We start from the raw sequence: 20,034 nt of genomic DNA, 5'->3' as shown, positions 1-20,034 counted from the left end.
AACACTGCCTAGAGCCCACCTGTTCTCAGAGCGCAACAAATGAATGAGGGTGGCCACTGAGCCCTAAGAGACATAGAGCTTCTGAGTGCAGGGAAGGCTCAGACAGATGCTGCGGAAAAGCTAACATGCGCAAGTGCCAACAGTGTGCTTCGAGTTTAGTAAGAGTGGTTACAGCTGGGGCTGGAGAAATGGCTTATCAGCTAAAAGCACTGGCTGCTCTTCCAGAGGATCTGGGTTTGAATCCTAGCACCCGCATGGCAGCTCACATCAGTAACTCCAGTTCTAGGGACCCAGTGCCATCATCTGGCCTCTGAAGGTATCAGGCATATACTCAGGGTGCACAAACATACAGGAGGCAAAACACTCACACATAAAATAATACACTTAAAACGAAAACTAAAGAATGGTTGTGGCCAGCACATGGGAAACTGAGGCAGAAGTTCTAGGCCAGCCTGTGCTATATTGTAAGACTATTTCAAAAAGCCAAAACATTGGCTGGTTGTAGTGGCACATGCCTTTAAACCTAGCATTTGTTTGGGAAGCAATAGCAGACTCCTTAGGATCTCTGAGTTTTAAGTTTGGTTATGTGGTGAATTCCAGGATAGTCAGGGCTACATAATGAGCCCCACCCCATCTCTCTCTCTCTCTCTCTCTCTCTCTCTCTCTCTCTCTCTCTCTCTCTCTCAGGGCTACATAATGAGTCTCTCTCTCTCTCAGGGCTACATAATGAGTCTCTCTCTCTCTCTCTCTGTCACACACACACACACACACACACACACACACACACACACACACACACACCACAAGTGCACAATGTACAAACAAGACAAGTGGGAAGGGGTCACTTACCCACTTACCTACCACCGTGTGGCCCAGCCATCTACCACTCAATGCCACTCCTCTCCATGCCTCCCTGCATCCTCCTGCCTGAGCAGCCCTTACTGCTGTATACCCAGTAGCAAGATCCCTTCTAGAATAGTCCCAGGCACATATCTACATTAGACACTGCTGAGCCTGACATGGAGCTTGGAGTCTTGTGCCCAACATCCTGGTAAGTAAGATGCATCTCTAATTGGCAAGAGGGCTCCTCAGAGTTCTTACTGTGTGTTGTCATTGGCTTCCCAGGCTTCCAGGATCCTCTGAACCAGGCAGCACTTCTGGAACAGCTGTGAGAGCAGAGCGGCAAGCAGTGTGAGAAAGAGCCCAAGGGCCACACTGCCTCCTAGGTGCTGCAGGTAGTGAACTGGCAAATCAGCACGGAAGACCCTGTGGCAATAATATCCCTGGTGCTCAAGGCTCCAGTCCCATGCCACTGAATGGCCTGAATACAGTGAAGGCGTCTGTGCTCCTCCAACACGCTACAACGACTTCTGCCTCCCCTCCTCCGATGGGCCGCCACCTAGACCTCTGAGCACCCTCCCACCAGCTCTCTGGGGCCCTCAACATTTTCTTTTTCCCCACACAGACTATTTTCTTGGATGTTTGTTACAGACGCCAATTCACGCTTCCATGTCACTATCCAGGGTCCCTGCTGGTCTACTTGGCCTCTGAATAGTGCTTGCTGTCCCCAAGTAGTTCTTGCCATTGTAACTGCAGGTCGCATTGCTGGGCTAGCCTGTGGACCAGACTAAATGCACCTTATCCCATAGTAGCTCCTATAGGTTTGCTCACAGGTTCCCAGGATACCCACCCCAAACAAACGGCACTGAGACCTTCTGAACCCAGTCAAGCACTGTGTCTACGAGGCCTTTGAGCAGAGACCCAGGAACCCTCTCTCACACCTCTGCCCTCCTGTGAGCCCACAAGGTCCAGATGTTTGTTCTCACTTTAGAGCTGGGCAGCAGTCACAGTGGGGTTCAGCTCAGGTACAGCTTATGGCCCCAAGCCGTTTTTCCCTTTTCTTCCCTGGCAGACATTCAGTAGGGCTGCTCTCTACCAGGGGCAGTACTAAATGCTGATGTCAAAAGAGACTGAGCTGCAGGCTCTAATGCTAGGGTGACCCACACAGGGGAAGGGGTGGGGTAACAACTATGGTCATTCTCTGGGAATAAGGGAAGTCACAGAGAAAACTGGTACAGCTGGCTTCGGGGTCTAAAGTTCCAGAAAGCTTTCCCATGAGAATTGAAGTCTTGTGTTTTCTTTGTGTTTAGTTATAAGGATGGACTGGACAAAGCAGGAGCCACTGTATCCGGTTAACTGTCAACCTAGATACAAACCACAAGCACAAGCTCATCACTGCAAATGACGCCTTCTCTTCCCCATCACCAAATGGATGTCTCTTTACACTTTCATGTTCTTGTGGGTCAAAGGTGGCAGCACCTCTGACACGTGTGAGGGTTAGGAGAGCGTGGGAAGTGCTGGCTGCAGCTGGCATAGCCCCACGGGGCCTGGACTTACATGGGTCACCATTGTGTTCTCAGGAGGGCTGGTGATGGACGGGGTGGTCTCCGGCTTCCCACCCCCATCTCCACTCCCCTGCACAGGTTCCACTTTGCCATCTGATCTGCCAGCTTCTGCCTGCTCCTCCCGACCAGCGTGGGAGAGAATAGCGGCTATGCACAGCTCCACTTGCAAGTGTAAGAAGTTATTCCAGGTGTACTTAAAAAACAGGTCCTGACAAACAGACGACAGAAGACAGTCTTAGGCGAGTTTGTTCCAAACAGCTGAACAACAAAGGTAAAAGGGAAACGTTCTGTGGAATATTCTTTGTTCTTTACATTAGAAGCTTAACTAATTTGGAATTTTTTTTCTTTTATGGTATCTTTATTTTCCTATAAAACTTAAACTCTACACTTTATAATTTTTTTTTTTTGGTTCTTTTTTTCGGAGCTGGGGACCAAACCCAGGGCCTTGAGCTTCCTAGGCAAGCGCTCTACCACTGAGCTAAATCCCCAACCCCTTTATAATTTTTACTACAGTATTTTTTAAATTATTATTCAACTCTAGGCATTTAAATTTTCCTTCATAATTTTGTCTCTAACCAGTGAGTAAATAGAGCATGTTAAACTTGGGACTCCACCCAGGATGAGTGACACCCCTCTCCCCCATATGGACACGAGAATACGGTATAGCAGGCACCCCTGAAAGACTGGAGCTCAAGTGCCACTGACAAAGTCTAGGCAAGGAGCAGTCTTGGGCCTCCTCTGCAACACAGAGGATTAAAGATACTCTGTCTCCCACAAAACCTTTTCCAGACCAAGGCAGGAGAGGAGGGAAGGCCTGAGGCTACAGCCTGACCTTTCCACTGCTGCTGGGTCCCACAGACGGGTGTTGGGGTGGGAAGGGTCACAGCAGCCTGCAGGCCCAGACCCAGCTATACACAAAAGGGTGCGTGCTAGGTAGAGGTGGGGGGAATAAGTCTGGGCCGCTTCTTTATACCAAAGATTACATCAAGCAGAGAAGTTATCTGACATACTTCTCCAAACAAAACAAACCAACCAACAAACAAAAAAACAAACCACAATTTCTTTCTGAATGTGCGCTGCACACCATTAATCCTAGCTCTTGGGAGGCAGAGGCCAGCATAATCTACATAGAAAGTTGCAGGCTATCTAAGGAAAAGGAAACCAAGACTATGATAACATGTAATAATAAAAGTAATCAAAATAATAAAATCCTTGAGAGTAGGGCTGGAGAGATGGCTCAGCGGTTAAGAGCACCCGACTGCTCTTCCAGAGGTCATGAGTTCAATTCCCAGCAACCACATGGTGGCTCACAACCATCTGTAAAGAGATCTGATGCCCTCTTCTGGTGTATCTGAAGACAGCTACAGTGTACTTATATATAATAAATAAATAAATCTTTAAAAAAAAAAAAATCCTTGAGAGTAAACTAATGAGGCAAACAAACAAACAAACAAAACAAAACAAAACAAAAAACAAAAAACCCCAGTGTACCCAAAACTACAAAACATGCTGACAGAACTGAGGACCAGATTCATTGTTTTCTTTGTTTTTGGTTGTTGTTTTATTTTTATTTATTTATTTTTTAAATTTCTACAGGTGTTAGGCTTACACATATGTCCTTGGAAGCCAGAAGAGGCTATCAGACTTTCTGGGCCTGGAGTCATAGATGGTTGTGAGCCACCATATCAGGTCCTCTGAAGACGAGCCAGTGCTCTGAACCACTGAGTCATCTCTCCAGTGTGAACAGGGTTCTTTGGACATTATCTAAGTACTCTGTCACTGAGCTATATATATATATACCCTGAGTCCCAAAGTAGATCTACTTAAACAAGTGGAAAACCACTGACATTCTCTCAATTGATGTTACAGTGTCTGATAAAGAAATAGAGGAGAGAAAACACAAATATCTATACAAACACATTCTTACAAACGATGGCAGAAATACTTCTGTCAATCATAATCCTGACTCCTGTACCTGGTCGTGTGGCCTGAGCTGGTATTTATAACTACGTTCTACGGTGAGGCATGAAGTATGAGAAGACGGGTTTCACTTTAACCCCAGGTGTCGGGCTGCTTTGGGCTGCCCACCGCAGCTGACCATGATGTGTCTTGTGCTCTAGCAGGGAAGTGGTTTTGCTACTGCAGCCCATTTCAGTGATTGTAGAACATTTGGAATCCTGGGGTCTTTTCAAAAGATAGACACGAGATGTCCTGGTGGTGAAGAGCACACATGCTCCAAGGAATTCTATGTCCCTAAACAGCAGGCAGTAGTTTAATGTTATCACTTCCCCCGCCCCCATCTTTCCCTTCTGTCCTACCTAGTATCCACAAAGTAGCCAAAAGTCCAGCTACAACCTTCCTCTGCCCCCATCCTGTGTTTCCTCCACCCTTAGCAAGCAGCTCAGCAGGTCTTAGCTCTCCTGACGGAGCTATACCCTTTCTTGTCCTGCCTGGATTAGGATGCTGCAGTTTCCCACTTAGAGCACTAAGAGACGCTCTAGAGGCTCTCTAGACCTCGACATTATCCTTCCTTCTCACCTCCACTGTAGAGAAGCAATCCAACTTCCCCACAGCAGTCTGGATCAATCACCCCTCCTAACACTGTTATTTCCTTTCTTAGCCTGTAGATTTAAAATCTGAAGCTCAAAGTGGCCGGGGGCAAGTCTGATGTTCCAGTTCAGTGGAATGTTTGTTATAGCTCTTGGCAGAAGCATTCCCGTCTCTGAAACCAAAATTTCTAGCCAGAAGGACTTAAGGTCGGAGAAACAGGAAGCAAAAAATGTTCTAGTGGGGTGATAGTGAGTAAAATTATTCCTTTTCACCCTTGATTCCACGACCCATGTATCCTGGCTGCTGGATGTACCGGACGCTGACTCCAAGCATAAGCCACCTTCTGGAGACTCCTCCCCAGCCCTCAAGGCTGCTGCCACCTAACTGTAACTGTGTCTTCAAAGTTCATTTCATTTTTCATCAAACTAGCTGCTCCAGGGTGGTAAAGAACATGGAAAGATCAGTAATCTACAGTCACTGGATAGCTTCTTGACCATATATTGACTGGTTTTGACAAGAGCTACAAGAATGACTATTTTAGAAGATGAGGACCTTTTCTCTCAGGAACCTTCTGTTTCTTTCTATCTATCTATCTATCTATCTATCTATCTATCTATCTATCTATCTATCTATCATTTGATAACTTATTGATTTTTTTTTTTTGAGGCAGGATCTCACTATGTAGCTCTAGCTGTCCTGGTATTCACTATGTAGGCCAGGCTGGCCTAGTACGCACCGAGATCTGCCTCTCAGGATACTTTGACTTAAGAGAAAGCAAGACCAGACACCTGTCCTCTGCATCAGGAAGAGCCTCTGCAGAGCACGTGAGCCTGAGCCTGACGCATATCACTCACTGTGCTGCTCAGTGTGTTCTACCAGAGACCTAGGAGCAAGTCCTTGATACCAGCACCTCTCCTCCACATGTCCTTCTGACCAGATGCTGAAGTGTCTGCCCTGGTTGACTCTTCTCCATGTTGAACTGCAGACTGTGCATGCCATGTACAAACAACCAGAGCTAGCCAGGGGTGACTCACCAGCAGTAAGTCCATGGTGTTGAGCCGGCAGAGCTCCTGGTTGATGCTGGGCGTATTTGTGTGCAGCAGTGCAGCCATGAGGCGTGCACCATGAAGACGAGCATTCCCCAGGGGCTCCTCTAGCACGCCAATAGTGGTCAGGATTGCTTTCTTCTGCAAACATAGGAGAGCCAGCTGGAGTCTTAAAACCAACAGGGGCACTCACCTATGATATGCCTGGCCTAAAGAGAGTGGGGTGTGATAAGACAGGGCTGCCTACAAGAAGAAGTGACAGAATCCAAAAGATGAAGGACTCACTTTGTCCCCTTAGGACCAAAAGGAGTGGCTAAGGCTCCTTGGACTGTTAGCCAGGCCTACTAGGCCAAAGGCCCAGTACTATGGCATATGAAATGTGTCCAGTGTTCCTGATGGAGTAAAGCAAGCTGGAGCCCTGGACATGGTGCCTGGCTATGTGCCCAAGGAATTCTTTGGAGGATCCTGAGCTAAGAGATGCTAAGTGAGCTCTCTCAGAGGCTGGGAAAGCTTGACACATTAGCAGTGTAGCTTTGTCCTCAGTGATCATGTGTGTGTGTGTATCTGCCTGTGTGTGTACTCTGTGCATGTGTCTGCGCACCCTGGGCACATGTATACCACAGTACATGTGTGAAGTCAGAAGGCAACTCCATGGAGTTGTCCTCTCTGTTATCCTTATTCCCGGGAACCCAAGTCAGGTCATGGGGCTTACACAGAAAGCAGCTGCCTCCTCAGCCATCTCATGGCCCCAAGTCTGCACATTAAATTGGATTCAGGTATTTTCTAATGCATCTGTGTTTGGCAAAACAGAGTTCTTGCCTCTGTGAATCCTCACATATTAGTGGGGAGAAAAGACACTAAGTAAGTCAGTGAGTAAGGTAGGTGTACGAGGAAAAGAGGCTGCAAGTGTATATGGGAAAGGATTGTAATGTGAGGCTGGTGGGCAGGAAGCAGCCAAGGACCTCTGTGAACTTTACCCTCTCTTGGCTAGGAGTCTGCAAATGTCCCATGCCCAGGCCTCTCCTAGGAGAGGCAATGTGGGAATTTCTAGCTAGTAATACATTTTAACATCTGCCCAGTGGTTTACCAGTTAGCACCACGAAGGGCAACATCAAAGCACACTTTACTCTGTACTCTGTCTTGTCCTCTCCACTATGACACCCACATCTCTCAGTGCCCCAGGAATCTCTCCAGGCCTGACCTTTGGTGGGTTGAGCAGGAGCTGATGGAAATTCTTCAGCCATGGCTCAATGCCGTGCAGGATGCTGCTGCTGACAGAGTATGACCTTTCCAGTCCCTGAGAAAAGGAGTCCACCAAGCCTTCTGTTCTGTGAATAAAGACAGCAGACAGGTGTGGCAGACGTGCTGTGTCCCGTACGTACTCCATTCACCTTGTCAACATTCTATTAAGCATCTTCCCCAAAACATGTCTGAAAAGGGACATTACTCAAGACTTCTACACACTGTTTGCTGACTGGTGTACTCTTGGCCCCTTGGCCAAAACGTTCCTGAGTGAAATCCAAGACCACAGGGAACAGGAAGGGACACAGGACTTGTTGCCTTGCTGTCCCCTTAATCCCCACCAGGGGTCGCCAGTCCTCAAGTGAGGACCGAGACACACTGGCCACATAGCTTCTTTGCTTTTTCAAAAACTATTCTTTTGATATATATTTATATTCCAATTAATAAAAATAAAACAAAATCAATGCAGAAAATTAATAATACAGGATCAATAAACTAGAGAGATTATCCTTTACTTAACAACCATAACTTGTTATGCCATGTCTTGTTGATATCCCTAGGAAGCTTTCTCTATTTTTTTGAAAGGAAACATAGGAGTGAATTTGGGGGAGAGGAGAGGCGTGGGCAGGGCTGTAGGAGAGGAGGGAGGGATGTATGAGTTGCAGATGTGATGTATGAGAATAAAGTCAAATGTAAAGACACGTAGTTGGACTATTAGTATTTTGTCTTTTTTCCTCTCTTTAAAAAAATATTGAAAGAGGATCTTAGAAGCCCTTGGCTGGTGTAAACCCATCCACCCTGCTCTCTCTCAGGTGAGATCAGTCCTTTTCTTTAAGTAACTGTGACCACACCTAACCTGCTGAGATCCCAGGGCCAGCCTGAGCCCCAAAGAAAGCTTCACTTTCCAGAATTTATGTTTGAGTCCTAAAAGGTTCTTGTCACTTGAATTCTCAAACAAATTTAACCTTCGACACCAACTCCTTTCTCCTGCTCTCTCCTGTCTTAGCACTGACATTTATGGTCCCTGATTCAACCAGCTTCCAACCGCCACCCAGAAGACGGTAGCACCCTGAGGACAGTGGAACCCTGAGGATGGTAGCACCCTGAGGAAAGTGGCACCCTGAGGACAGTGGCATCTCTGAGGACAGCAGCATGGTGGCCTTCAAGCCCCACAGCTCCTTACCACAGACTGGTCTATGCTCTTGCTCATACTAGGATCTTCTTATCAAGAGTTATGTTAGACTAAATAGGGCCTTTCAGAAAAGACCTCCCTGACCACATGCCTCTGTCTTCCAGGCCTACACAGACTTGCCTGCCTCATGAATCATATACTTTTCACACTAAATCACCTGTCCCTGTACAGTTTTCTAGGACAGACAGGAACACTGGGTGTAAGGAGCCATCTTTTGCCTGTCTTTGTCTCTTAGGACTTCAAGCGAGGTATTCAAATAGCAACTGATGGATGAAAAGGAGGTGAAGGGCAGTGAGGGTGGGTGAAGAACCTTTACTAGGTGTGGTTGACAACACCCACATGGCTGCTCATAACCACCTGTAACTCAGGTTCCGGGAATCTGTTGTCCTCTTCTGGTCTCCACAGGCACTGCACCCACAGAGTGCACAGACATTCATTCCACACAGGCAAACATTCATACATACTAATAAACAGGTCATAGCTGGGCATGGTAGTACAAGCCTTTTGAGGCCCGCCTGGTCTACAGAGAGTTTCAGGACAGCCAGGGCTACACAGAGAAACCCTGTCTCACAAACAACAACAGAAACCAAAAAGTGAAGGACATCCCAGAAACAAAGTGTCTTACTGAACACTCAGCTTCCTTCCTTCCCTCCCTCCCTCCCTCCCTCCCTCCCTCCCTCCCTCCCTCCCTCCCTTCCTCCCTTCCTTCCCTGGCACGGGAGATATGAACAGCACGCAGCTGCATGCTGGAGTAGCCCTCCCTACAGGGGGTGCACATGCACTCGCACTCATGCATCGTGCATACTGGCTAACACAGTCCCTAGAGAAAACCGCATGTAATCCATACTCATCATACACATCACAGCAGCAGCGGGGTTCAGGGCTAGGGCGAAACTATGCCTGCTAAGAAGGGTCAAAGAGGACCTAGCTACAGCCACAAAGGAGATCTTTCAACCAGGGTATCTATCCACAGTATAACTTGTAGAACCAAAAATTAAAAACAGCATGTCCTGACCTTCTAGATACCCATCTCCTCTGGCATAAGAGCAATGCATGCTGCTTTTCAAAGGAAAGGCTCACCCAACACGCCTTGGCTCCAGCAGGGCAAGCAGCACCTGCATCCCACTGACCAGGCAGCTCTCCGTCCGATCCCCATCAAACATGTTCTTCAGAAGCTGTTCCACACAGTCCTGCCTGTGGGCACATGCAGAGGTCACTACCTGGCAGAGCAGACACATAAACATAATGCAAGGACACTGTCTTCCCCAGAGGCCATCACAGCACCCTGAGCCAGGTGAGGTCTTCACTCTGGCTTTGTTCAGGTTCAAAGCCAGGTACTCCAAGCTTGTATAACACACAAGCCCACGAGTTCCAATTCCCACCAGGGCTTCTAGTGATAGACCTTCCTGGGCTCTGAACCTAAGGAATTAACTCAATTCTGAATTAGTGATGGCACTGTCATCTCCTGTGTTCAAAGCAGGCTCCAAAACATGTCCATAATTCAGAGTAAGGCCCACCATCTCATGGCGACTATCACTCACGACTCCAGTGCTGTGAGGAGGGGATCCGGCTCCACAGTCTCCTGCAGCTGACTGCCCTGGTCTCTGCCCAGCCTGATGATGTCACAGAGTGCCTGAGAAGCATTTGACTGCCTCTGAAAAGACAAGGGAAACAGGCTCCCCTCAGCAAAAGACACCCGTCAGCCACATCAATCTTGCTAATGTATTTCCTGAGCCAGTTTTCTGTAAAGACTCCTGAAATGGTTCATTTGAAAGGAGCCTGTGTCTACTTTGCCCAGCATCAAGATGTGGAACCAGCTAGATTTTTTTTAAAGACCTACTAAACACATCCCCAGGCATTAAAAATGAGGCCCAAAATAGCCATGTATGTTGTATACTTTGTGTTTATTTCATACCTTTGATTCATATTCTAAAATGTAATGAATATATAACCATGTTATTCTGCATGTTAAATTTAATATTAAATAGTTGCTGTCATTTACAATGAGTCCTGTGGGCTTGGGAAAGCAGGTTAAGTCACTGAAGGAAAAAAATAGAGAACTCAATGTTCCTAGGGAAACATGAATACTGAGCCACACCCCCAGCTCAGACGTGTGCCTGCTGAGAACAGTTGTGGGTGGAGACCAGAGTAAACAAGAAAGAAACAGCTTGATCTTTGCATTGTCATACAAACACAGTAGAAAAAAGTAGAAATATGTATGTATGTAAGAAAAACAGATTTAAAAAGATTGCAAGGCTTTCAAGAGAAATGAAGGTAGCCAGGTTGGTCTGTGGCCATAATCGTGCCTTCAGGGACAGGGACAGACCAGTCACCCTCTGACACACATATCATGGTAGGCTCTACCCTTTGGAATACTACTATAGGAAATCTACACTTCAACAATTTCTCTTCCAGCTGTTGGGTGGGCTCAGTGGGTAGACAGAGGCCAAAACAGGATGGTTGGGCAGCAGTGAAGACTTTGGACATGTGCGGAATATGGATTGAGGACAATGTATATGTGCCTAAGTATTTAGACTGCATTGCAAAGCCCTATGAGGATGAAACTCAAACTCTCCACAGCACTTACTTCTACAGGAAGGACGAGGATGGCTGAAAACAGAAGGACTGCTGTCACCTGTGATATGCTGACATATATCTTTTGGTCTTTGTCCACAGTTCTTGGCTCATGGTCTACTCTGACAGTAGATTATAATATCCTCCTCACCCCAGAGGGCTCCTACTCCATGACCTGGAATAGGTAATACTGCATAGAGGCCAAAAAAATCTGAACAGATAGACTTGGGTTTTCCTCCTAAAGTCCATTAGTAATAATCCTGTGCAATAAAGTCTCAAAATAAATAAAAAGTGAACCGCCTCAGAAAGTCTGGGTCTGGGGAGTTTCTGAACAGCAAAGGTGTGAAGGTTCCTGCAGAAAAGGCAGGGAAGCGCCTCAGCCATCCCTCTGTGCACCTCTTCACGTCCTATGTATCAGGTATAACATCCTTCATGTCACTCAGACATCGCCAAGAGTGTACAGAGGATCCAATGTCTGCTGGTCAGCCAGAAGCACAGACGTAAGGCAGCACAATTAGGATGAGCCTAGGGCCGAAGCTCTTCAATCTGTACAATCTGCTACTACCCAGCAAGTGTGAGAAGAAAACTGAATCCCAGGTCATCTAGCTGAGGCTTCTGAGAACTGAATGCATGGCTTGTATATGGGAGGCCTGACTGCCCACCTACAACAGAAATAGTCTTGTATAGTGAGTTTGTAGGAGACACTGAATGGGAGTTAGGTTTTCTTTCTATGATTGCCATACATGCTTCTAGGGAAGCGTCTACAAGGACCCTAACTAACCCTTCTTGGTATTCATGCCCTTGTAAGTCCATGTCCTTGAATGTAGGCTAGACCTGGACATTCAAGTCTAATGAACAGAATGCACTAGAGCAGTGGTTCTCAACCTGTGGGTTGAGATGACATGATCCTGCACATCACAATTCACAACAGCAGCAAAATCACAGTTATGAAGTAGCAGGGAAGTAATTTTATAGCTGGGGGTCACCACAAGAAGAACATGAACTGTGTTAAAGGGTCACAGCCTTAAGAAGGTTGGGAACAACAACTGCTCTAAAGGGAGGGCCATCATTTCTGAGCAGAATTTATAGAAGCCTGGTGTAGGTCCAGCTCACTTCTCAAAGCTAGTTAGCTTAGTGTGAGCCCTGTTGTCCACTCAGAAGCCCACATTGCACAGAACTGAGGGTTACCCGGACTAGAAGCCTCTGAGGAATTGAATGCTAAGTCACTTGCAACTATGGAAGTGGGTCTTTCAGTTGAGTCCTGAAATGACTGTAATCTTACGAGAGACCCTGAACAGAGAAGCCAACAGACCATGGCAGATTCCTGACCAGAGAAACTGATAAAAGATACTTGTTACCATCAACTCAGCTACTGGGTGATTTGCCATTCAGCCATGGTTAACTAATGCAACCCTGTTACAACTATTTAATTATATACATATATGAAATAATATGTGTAGATGAGTGTGTAGATATATGTATGAACACATATATACATACATGTATATGCTATATTTTATGTATGTATAAATATATGTATGTATGTATAAATGTATGTATGTATGTATGTAGAATTATTTTAGAGGCCAGGTCTCACTATGTAATCATGTAACATAGTCCTAGAATTCACTGTATAGACCAGTCTGGCCTTAAATTCACAGATCTGCCTACCTGTGCTACTCAAGGGTTGAGAATAAAGACATGTACCACCATGCCTGTACCACATTTGTTTTTAGTAAAAACGAAATTACCCAGACACTAGCATTTGATTAAAGAAAGACTCTAATGGTCCTTTTCAAAGGAAAGGAGTGACTTGCCCCCTTCACACAGCAGCATGTTTTCCAAGAGCCTGGGTGTGGGACTGTCCATGTAAGAAGGTGGGCTCTGTGAGCATCACACTCACATCTTCATCCTGGTGGGGATGGATCAATTCCACAAGTCTCTGGATGACTTTCTCTTCATTAAGCCACTAAAAGGGGGGAAAAGTCCAGTTCAGTATTTGCTCATCTAACCAAATGGAAAAAAGTCCTTCGGTACAGCAGAAACTCATGTGCCCAGGTGTCCTGGGATAGACTCTAGCATGCCTGTCTGACAAGCCCAGAAAGAACCAAATTGACACAATAAACTTGGGGAATGGCCGAAGACAATTTCCAGCTGTCTTAATAGTGCGCACTCTCTCTGCTTTAGGACACCAGGTTTATGAAACCTAGAGTACAGAATGAGCAGAATGCAGTCCAGAGTCCAGCTGGGCTTGAAAACGAGACAGTGCTCAGCTCCCTGTAGCATCAGGGCTCCGAGGAGATGGAAGAACACAACCTCTCTGGTGCCTGCAGGAACATTGTAACGGCTGACACTGACACTTTTCAAGGTCAAAGCAATGAAGACTCAGTGAGATGATGCCAGGCCACAGCACGCCTGGCAGACTGCTCTACTAGTACGTGTACACTGTTCTCAGACCCTCCTGCAAGGATGAGACATCCCAGCAGGGAGGCTTTACAGTGTGAGCATCACCGGTGGGAGGTAAAGGGCAAAAGGCTGTGTGGTCTTCCGTGGTAGTTTCAATGAGAACGGCCTCCATAGGATTTTATGTTTCAACACTTGGTCCCCAGTTAGTGGACCTGTTTGGGAAGGATTAGGAGGTGTGGCCTTTTGGAGGAGATGTATTATTGGAAGTGGGTTTGAGGTTTCAAAATACTCTTGCCATCTCCAGCGTACTCTCTCAGTACCTCCTACTTTTGGTTCAAGATGTGCTCTCAGCTGGTCCTGCCACCATGCCTTTGTTCTACAAAACCCCAATTTTAAATTTCTTTTAAATTGTCATGGTCATGTCAGGCATGGAGTCACGTGCCTTTATCCCAGAACTTAGGAGGCAGAGATAGGTACACCCCTGTCGGGTCCACAGAGCAAATTCTAAGACAGCCAGGATTGCACAGAGAAACTCTGTCTCAAAACAGCAAGTAGAAGGGGGGGGAGGGGGAAAGAAAGGGGGAAAGAAAGAGAAGGGAGGGAAAGAGGAAGGAAGGAAGGAAGGAAGGAAGGAAGGAAGGAAGGAAAGAAGGAAGGAAGGAAGAAAAGGAAAGGAAAGGAAAGGAAAGGAAAGGAAAGGAAAGGAAAGGAAGAAATTGCCTTAGTCATTGTATTTGTAATGATTATTCTTGGTTGTTAATATAATCCCAAAAAAATGGGCCACACCTTTGAGAATTTTTTAACTTAATTTGAAGTGGGAAGATCTACTTCTAACCTGGATCTTTGAGATGGGAAGGCACACCTTTAATCTTTTACTCCACACCTTCTGCTGGAAGCTTATATAAAGGACATGAGAGCAGGAAGCTCTCTTGCTTTGCCTGCTTGCTCACTCCTTCCTAGCAAGTCCATTCCTTCACTGTCATTAGAGCCGACTTCTTCAGGATCCCAACATATGCTGAAGAGCAGCTGAGACACCCAGCCTGTGACTGAACTGCTACTGGACTCTTGGGCCTTGCATTTCATAGGCGGCCACTGTTGGATTAGCTGGAGCACAGCCCGTGAGTCATTCTAATAAACCCATATATACATATTCTGTAAATTCTGTTACCCTAGAAACCTGACTAATACAGTTTTATACCAGCAATAGAAAAGTAAGTACATTAATGTCAGCAAACAGCTAAGATGCATGCTGCGTTCTCTATACAATGCCATAAGGAAAGTTGTTATAAACCTAAGGGTGAGAACAACTACCACTTTATCTTTTATTTATTTTCTCCTTTCACCGAAAATATTCTTTCCTTATACAATATATCCTGATTATAGTTTCCCCGTCCTCTATTTCCTCCCAGCTGCTCCCCACCTCCCCTCACACCTGGATCCACTTCCTTTCTGTCTCTCATTAGAAAAAGAATAGGTTTCTAAGAGATAACAAAACAAAACATAAAATATAACAAAACAAAAACTATTATCATATCTTTTATTTATTTTTGAGGCAGGGTTTCACTTCATAGCCCTTCGTAGCCTAGAACTCACAATCCTACCTCTCCCTCCCAAATTGTTGGGATTACTGGCTTGTATCATCACCATGCCCAATGAGAATGGCCACTAAATGACTCTTGTTTCTCAGAGTGAGAAAATGGTCTAATTGCTTCCTTTGTTTTACTTCAAAATGAGGAACAAACAAAGCCTCGCACAGCAGGAAAAAACTCACCCTCTAGGTTGGGCATCCTGTTCTTCTTCCCAGGGACAGCTACAATACCTTTCCTAGCAGCACAGCCTACCCACACTCCAGATTAAGAGATGGGCCCCTGCCTGAACCACACTCAGCTCAGTAAGCACTGGCTCTGAGGCCTGTGTGAGTGGGGAAAGGACAGGAAAGGGATGTCTGTTACTGCAGCAAGCAAGGGGCCATATGTTGGGGAGAAGGAACCTCTGCACTCTTTGCTTCTAAATGGGCTGAAGCATGATAAGAATATAGACGTAAGTGGTGCTGGGGACTGGGTGAAGAGCCCAAGGCTGGGCATCTGGTGATTCCTAACCCAACCTGGCCTGGTCCACCTTCCCACACATTCATACTCGCTCCCTGGCACTCACATGTAGGACCTCCTGCCGGAGAACAACTGGTTCCACGCAGCTGACCAGGCGTAGCAGCAGGTCCATGAGAGCTGAGGTGCCTATGTGCTTCAGTATCAGACTGATGAACTTGTCCTTCTTCTTCAAGAACATGATCACCTGAAATCAAACACACCTGATAAGTAAACAGGGCTGCCTCCTGACAGGTACGGACACTCCTTTAAGAGCTCACATCAGAAAGATCATTAACTTTCAAGTATACTGAGAAGAAATGATAGAAAGACCAAGTAAAGACTATATGAAGAAAACCCTCCCAAGATAGGCACAGTCCTTGCAGCAGTGACACATGCCCAGAGCAGCAGTGGACTAAGTGGACAACAGTGTGAGGCACTGGGCACTCACCACTGAGCACGTGCTAGCTCAAGTTTGCCCAACAGAAACAAAGGCACAAAAAGAGATAAGAGTCATTGTTCTAGAACTACATAGGGGGACCCTGTCTTAAAAAGTTGTCCTCCCACGGTAAAGAGATGGCTCAGTGGTTAAGAGCACTGGCTGTTCTTCCAGGGGTCCTGAGTTCAATTCCCAGCAACTACATGGTGGCTCACAATCATCTGTAATGAGTGGTGCTCTCTTCTGGCCTGCAGGTGTACTGTGGGATGATGTCACAGGTGAGGGGCAGGCACAAGATAGAAGGAGGCCTGTCATTGGACGAGAAGGAAGGATGGGTGGAAGAAAAGTTTGAAGGAAGAGGAGGAGACAGGAACTTGAAGAGAGGAGGAGAAGAGAGAGAAGCCTGGGAGACGACATGGAGGCTGACGTTAAGACTCCACGCTGTACCTTTACAGGTTGTTATGAATGTTCTTAAGGGATGGATGTGTACAGGGCTTTGGATGTGTAGGTGGGCAATTATATCTTATCAAATGGGTCAAGGTTATTGTGTTGTGTGTTCTTTTATGTGACAGTTTGAGTGGAGGAAAGTGTGCGGCGGCTGGAGACACTGGTCCGCCGTGGAGTTGGGATGTGTGCTTCTGGCATGGAAACCTGCCTTGGGAACTAGATAGTAGAGAGACTGATGCCAGGCCCAGAGAGAGGCCTTTGGCAGTGTGAGATGGGATGGAGCAGAGCGGGTGAGAGGCTTTGCTGACTGAGATTAAGATATCTAGCAGATATCTTGGGGCACTGCAGTGCCAGACTTAGTGGGGGCTAAAAGACAGCATTTTATTTTTTATATTTTTACAACAACAGTGTACATGCAGACAGACACTATATACATAATAAATAAATTTTTTTAAAAAGTTGGAATGTTTTATGTTGAATATTAATATCAATATGAGACTTGGGGGTTGAACAAGAAAGGAAAGATTATGTTTCATGGTAATGTGCTTATGTGTCAGCTGGACAAGGGGTCAATTGTGCTGGTTAGTTTTTTTTTTTTGTTGTTTTTTTGTTGTTGTTGTCAACTTGACCCAAGCTAGAGAGAGTCATCTGAGAGATGGGAATCTCAATTGAGAAAATGCCTCCCAAAAGTCAGCCTATAGGCAAACCTGTGGGGAATTTTTTTAATTGTTGATTGATGTGGGAGGGCCCACTGTGAGTAGTGCCAGCCCCAAGCAGTTGGTCCTGGGCACATAAGAAAACAAAGTGTGCAGACTAGGAGGGGTAAGCCAGTAGGAAGTGCTCCTCCATGGCTGCTGCTTCAATTCCTGCCTCTGGGGTTGCACCTTGAGTTCCTGCCTTCACTTCCTTTGAAGATGGACTATGATGAAGAACTATAATCAGAAATAACCTCTCTCCTCTGAGTTGCTTTTGGTCATGGTGCTTTATCACAGCAATAGACACCTGAAGTGAGACAGACCATTTGAAGTTTTTAAAGATTTATTTATTTTATGTATGTGAGTACACTGTAGCTGTGTTCACACACACCAGAAGAGGGCATCAGATTCCATTACAGGTGGCTGTGAGCCACCATGTAACGGTTGCTGGGAATTGAACTCAGGACCTCTGGAAGAGCAGTCAGTGCTCTTAACCTCTGAGCCATCTCTCCAGCCCCCATTTGAAGTTATAAAGGCAACTTGTACACTGCAAGAATATTTTAAGTCATTATTGTTCATGTTTTAGGTATGATAATGGTATAATTGTATTTCTATATATAAAAGGCAGCTCATCCTTTAGGATTCTATACTAAAATACCCACATATACACATAGACACACACACACAGAGCACCACCATTCTTTATCTCTGCTGCTTCAAAACAAATGTGAGGTGAATGAGATGGTCCTCTGCAGTCCCAGGATTCAAGACAGAGACAAAATATAGGTTTGTTTGGTAAATGGATATTTGAGGGGACCAAAAAAATTACACTAATATTTCAGGAGTATAATAATACCTATCAATATTAAAAAGAAAAAGTCCTTATAATTTAAACATATACTAGAATAGGAAACAAGAAATCATCTGACAGCTAAGCTGTATGCTGAAATTACCCAGTGGGGATGGGTGAGGTGATGAGAGAGCCACTGATCCCAGAAGGAGGCATGGACTGCCATTCCACTTCCCTACAAACAGCCACATTCACACAAGGTTAAACAAGACAGGAGTCTTGCTACAGGTGAATCCAAGTTTGCTTACCCACAAAAGCCCAATTCTAACATTATCTTTTGTTTGCTTTAAAGCAATCACTGTTCTGGCCACACTGGCATGCTACTCCCAAAGACCCCAAAATGTAGAGGATGTGTTCCAGATCCGTCCACAGGGAAGGCACGTTACAGGACCTCATGTTTATGCCTGGTCTGGGGCTTGCAATGCACCCAGGGAGGGCAAGAAGCGCGGCTTATTCCAGAACTGGTTACCAGAAACATCTGTGGAAAGCCACTCTGCTTACACTACAGTTCACATAACAGCCACCCATATTGTTCTTCTGTGTTCTGTTAAGTTAACAAAGTGCTGTCCCAGGAGCCTGGTGACAGTTTCTGAGTGTCAACCGTGGTTGTCCAATACATTTGGCTTCACACATCATTACCTGTTCGGTTTTCCTTGCAATGAGATTGCCAATGGTCTTGCTAAAAAAACTGGCAAGCAGAGGGTTGAGTGGTGGCTCCTGGTCCAAGAAGTCATACAGAAGGTTCAGCAGACTCTCGTCCTCGCCTAGTCTGTCGCTGATCTGCGGCACATCACAAGTCAGAAGCTCACAGGCTGTGTTTGGATATCTAAAAGGGCACAGTCCAAGCACTAGATGTGAAATTAGACTTCTCCAACTTTCAGGAAGCTGTTTAAGTAAACAGGGGCTTAGCAGCAGACACATGTAGGGGCTGGAGAGGTAGCTCCCTGGTTAAGAATATGCACTGCTGGGGTTGGGGATTTAGCTCAGCGGTAGAGCGCTTGCCTAGCGAGCGCAAGGCCCTGGGTTCGGTCCCCAGCTCCAAAAAAAAGAAAAAAGAAAAAAAAAAAGAAAAAAAAAAAAGAATATGCACTGCTCTTCCTGAGGACCTACGTTCAATTCCCAGTGTCCACCCACATGCTTGAGCAGATCTAACACCTCTGGTTTCCAGGCATCCACAAACATGGCACACTCTCATATAGACACATGCATACACATAATCCAAAATAAACACATTTTCAAAAGGAAAAGGAAGCAGACCCATGTGGAAAGAGCGGATTACTGAACAGGCCTCAGAACAGAGTGAACATGAGACCTAAGACGACTTGAGTCTCTAACCATTAGAACTTCAAAGCTTGTTATCCATCTTTTGTGGGCTCCATATAGCTACACTCTGATAGTCTTCACTTTCTGACTCTGCTTCCATTCTGTAAATAACTTCATTATAAATAAATACATACATAAATACCCACCCCAGAACTTCCTGTAGCTCAGACTAGCCGTAAATTCATTATGCACAGAGGCTGACCCTGATGGCCGCCTCCTCCGGCCTTTACCTGCCAAGCATGGATTATAGGTGTGGCTACCAGGCCAGACCTCAACAATCTTCCTTTATCTCCTGGATTCTCTCTGCAGGCCATGTTTATCTGTCTCCTTGTTGGTTGTCAGGGAGACCAAGTCCCAGTCATCCCTGGAAAACTGCTCCTCTCCCCACTTTCTGTGCCTTCAAATGGTAAGCACAGACCCAAACTGCTCTAAGCTGAAGGAAAATGCCTGCAGCTCTGAACAACATCAGCACGAGACACCAGGCAAGGAATTTACTACTAAGAACCACTAGTTTGTTCAAATGTTGATAAAAATGACACAGAGTAACCCTCGGTACAGTGTGACTCCAGGCTCGCTCTTCTTAGCAGCAGTCAACACAGGACAGAAGACAATCCGTGCCCCAGAGACAAACAGTTCTCCACTGGCTAGGGGGGGTGGGCCTGACAAGGGCCTGTCAGTCACAGAGGCCCAGCCCACAGGACTATAGACAAGCATGTCTTTGGACAGGACAATAGAATGGTCAGTGTTCAGGCCTTACAACCTGGGTGTGGGAGGGGACCTA

The 20,034-nt window shown here is 46.0% G+C and overlaps 1 protein-coding gene across 27 annotated transcripts in view; it reads right to left on the bottom strand.

Annotated features, from left to right (window-relative positions):
• Ppp6r2 (protein phosphatase 6, regulatory subunit 2) overlaps nucleotides 1-20,034 on the bottom strand; it is a 71,658-nt gene that overhangs the window by 10,372 nt on the left and 41,252 nt on the right. For 21 of the 27 annotated variants that reach the window (XM_039078856.2, XM_039078866.2, XM_063263337.1 and 18 more), the window contains 9 exon segments: nucleotides 18,570-18,756; nucleotides 15,570-15,707; nucleotides 12,913-12,978; nucleotides 9,977-10,089; nucleotides 9,516-9,629; nucleotides 7,203-7,329; nucleotides 5,990-6,142; nucleotides 2,398-2,613; nucleotides 1,102-1,166 (listed from right to left, as the gene is read on the bottom strand). In XM_039078856.2, the coding sequence (XP_038934784.1) occupies nucleotides 1,102-1,166; nucleotides 2,398-2,613; nucleotides 5,990-6,142; nucleotides 7,203-7,329; nucleotides 9,516-9,629; nucleotides 9,977-10,089; nucleotides 12,913-12,978; nucleotides 15,570-15,707; nucleotides 18,570-18,756 (1,179 nt within the window). 27 annotated transcript variants of the gene reach the window in all.

The sequence above is a fragment of the Rattus norvegicus genome, chromosome 7 (genome assembly GCF_036323735.1).
Source record: "Rattus norvegicus strain BN/NHsdMcwi chromosome 7, GRCr8, whole genome shotgun sequence".
NCBI lineage: Eukaryota > Metazoa > Chordata > Mammalia > Rodentia > Muridae > Rattus > Rattus norvegicus.
This window is presented reverse-complemented; position numbering and strand designations above follow the sequence as displayed.